The sequence below is a fragment of the Limulus polyphemus genome, unplaced genomic scaffold (assembly GCF_000517525.1).
Source record: "Limulus polyphemus unplaced genomic scaffold, Limulus_polyphemus-2.1.2 Scaffold386, whole genome shotgun sequence".
Taxonomy (NCBI): domain Eukaryota; kingdom Metazoa; phylum Arthropoda; class Merostomata; order Xiphosura; family Limulidae; genus Limulus; species Limulus polyphemus.
The window spans coordinates 304,956-305,902 of record NW_013665996.1 but is presented as its reverse complement, the minus strand read 5'-3'; the positions used below and the strand labels follow the sequence as shown (position 1 = coordinate 305,902).

Genomic DNA, 947 nt, shown 5'->3' with positions numbered 1-947 from the left:
TTATTCTTCTCACCAACATTCATAAACACTACAGCTGATGAATTGACAACAAAAAAGAAATAGTTAAAGGTAATATACTGAATGTCTAGTATTTAATATATATATATATATATATATATAATTATTGTTGTGCATAAACTAAAAGTTCAAAAATATCTATGCATGAGGACTTTTTTGGACACACTGTATTTAATGTGCATGCCTGTGGTATTCATGGTTTAGAAAAATGTAAGCACATAAGTTAACTACATCCACAGTGAGAGGTTAAATATTTTGGCTGTATGAAAGCGACAACTGCAAAAGAGAAGAAATAAGCATGTTTGATGAAACAGAACTAAATGGTATTTATTTAACTTTGCACAATTACTTCACATTCCTTGGGGCTGAAAAGTGAAATAAACATAGAAATTAAATAAACTTGAAAGAAAGATGGAAATTAAAATATAACAGTGAAACAATGGATGCATATGAAAATATGGCACTTTACAGCAGATCTTGGCCCAATGAAAGCAGAAGTTAATTTCTCTGAAAGTGCCAAAGCTGCTCTCATGATCCACATGCACCCTGTAGCTGAAAAATCACAAATAGGACTAAAATAATGTGAAGTAACTTATTCTCTATGTGACAACCGTTGAACTGTCCCTCACACACAAGGTAAGTAACGTATGACAAAATACAATTATCCCAAAAAACATCAGATAACTTCCATGACTGAATTATGTTATAGAAAGTTACACCTACAGTTGTACTAATACATAACTTCAGCTGGATTATACATGAGAAAATAGATACACTACATTTATGTACAAAGCAAGACCAAAATGTTTTCCTATAGCAACTGACCTGCTATAAACTCTCTGTTCTTGTTTAACACTACTGCAGCTTTTTCGAGGTCCTGCTCAGTTTGGTAACCATGAAAACGATCTAATTGGAAGCATCGAGAAATG

At 32.3% G+C, this 947-nt stretch overlaps 1 protein-coding gene across 1 annotated transcript in view; it reads right to left on the bottom strand.

Moving 5' to 3' along the window:
* LOC106457888 (ATP-binding cassette sub-family A member 1-like) overlaps positions 1-941 on the bottom strand; it is a 42,272-nt gene extending 41,331 nt beyond the window's left edge. The window contains exons 1-2 of the mRNA XM_013917338.2: positions 844-941; positions 14-34 (exon numbers count right to left, since the gene is read on the bottom strand). Of these exons, the coding sequence (XP_013772792.1) occupies positions 14-23 (10 nt within the window). The 5' untranslated portion in view covers positions 24-34; positions 844-941. The remainder of the gene's footprint in view (positions 1-13; positions 35-843) is intronic.
* Positions 942-947: the final 6 nt, after the last annotated feature.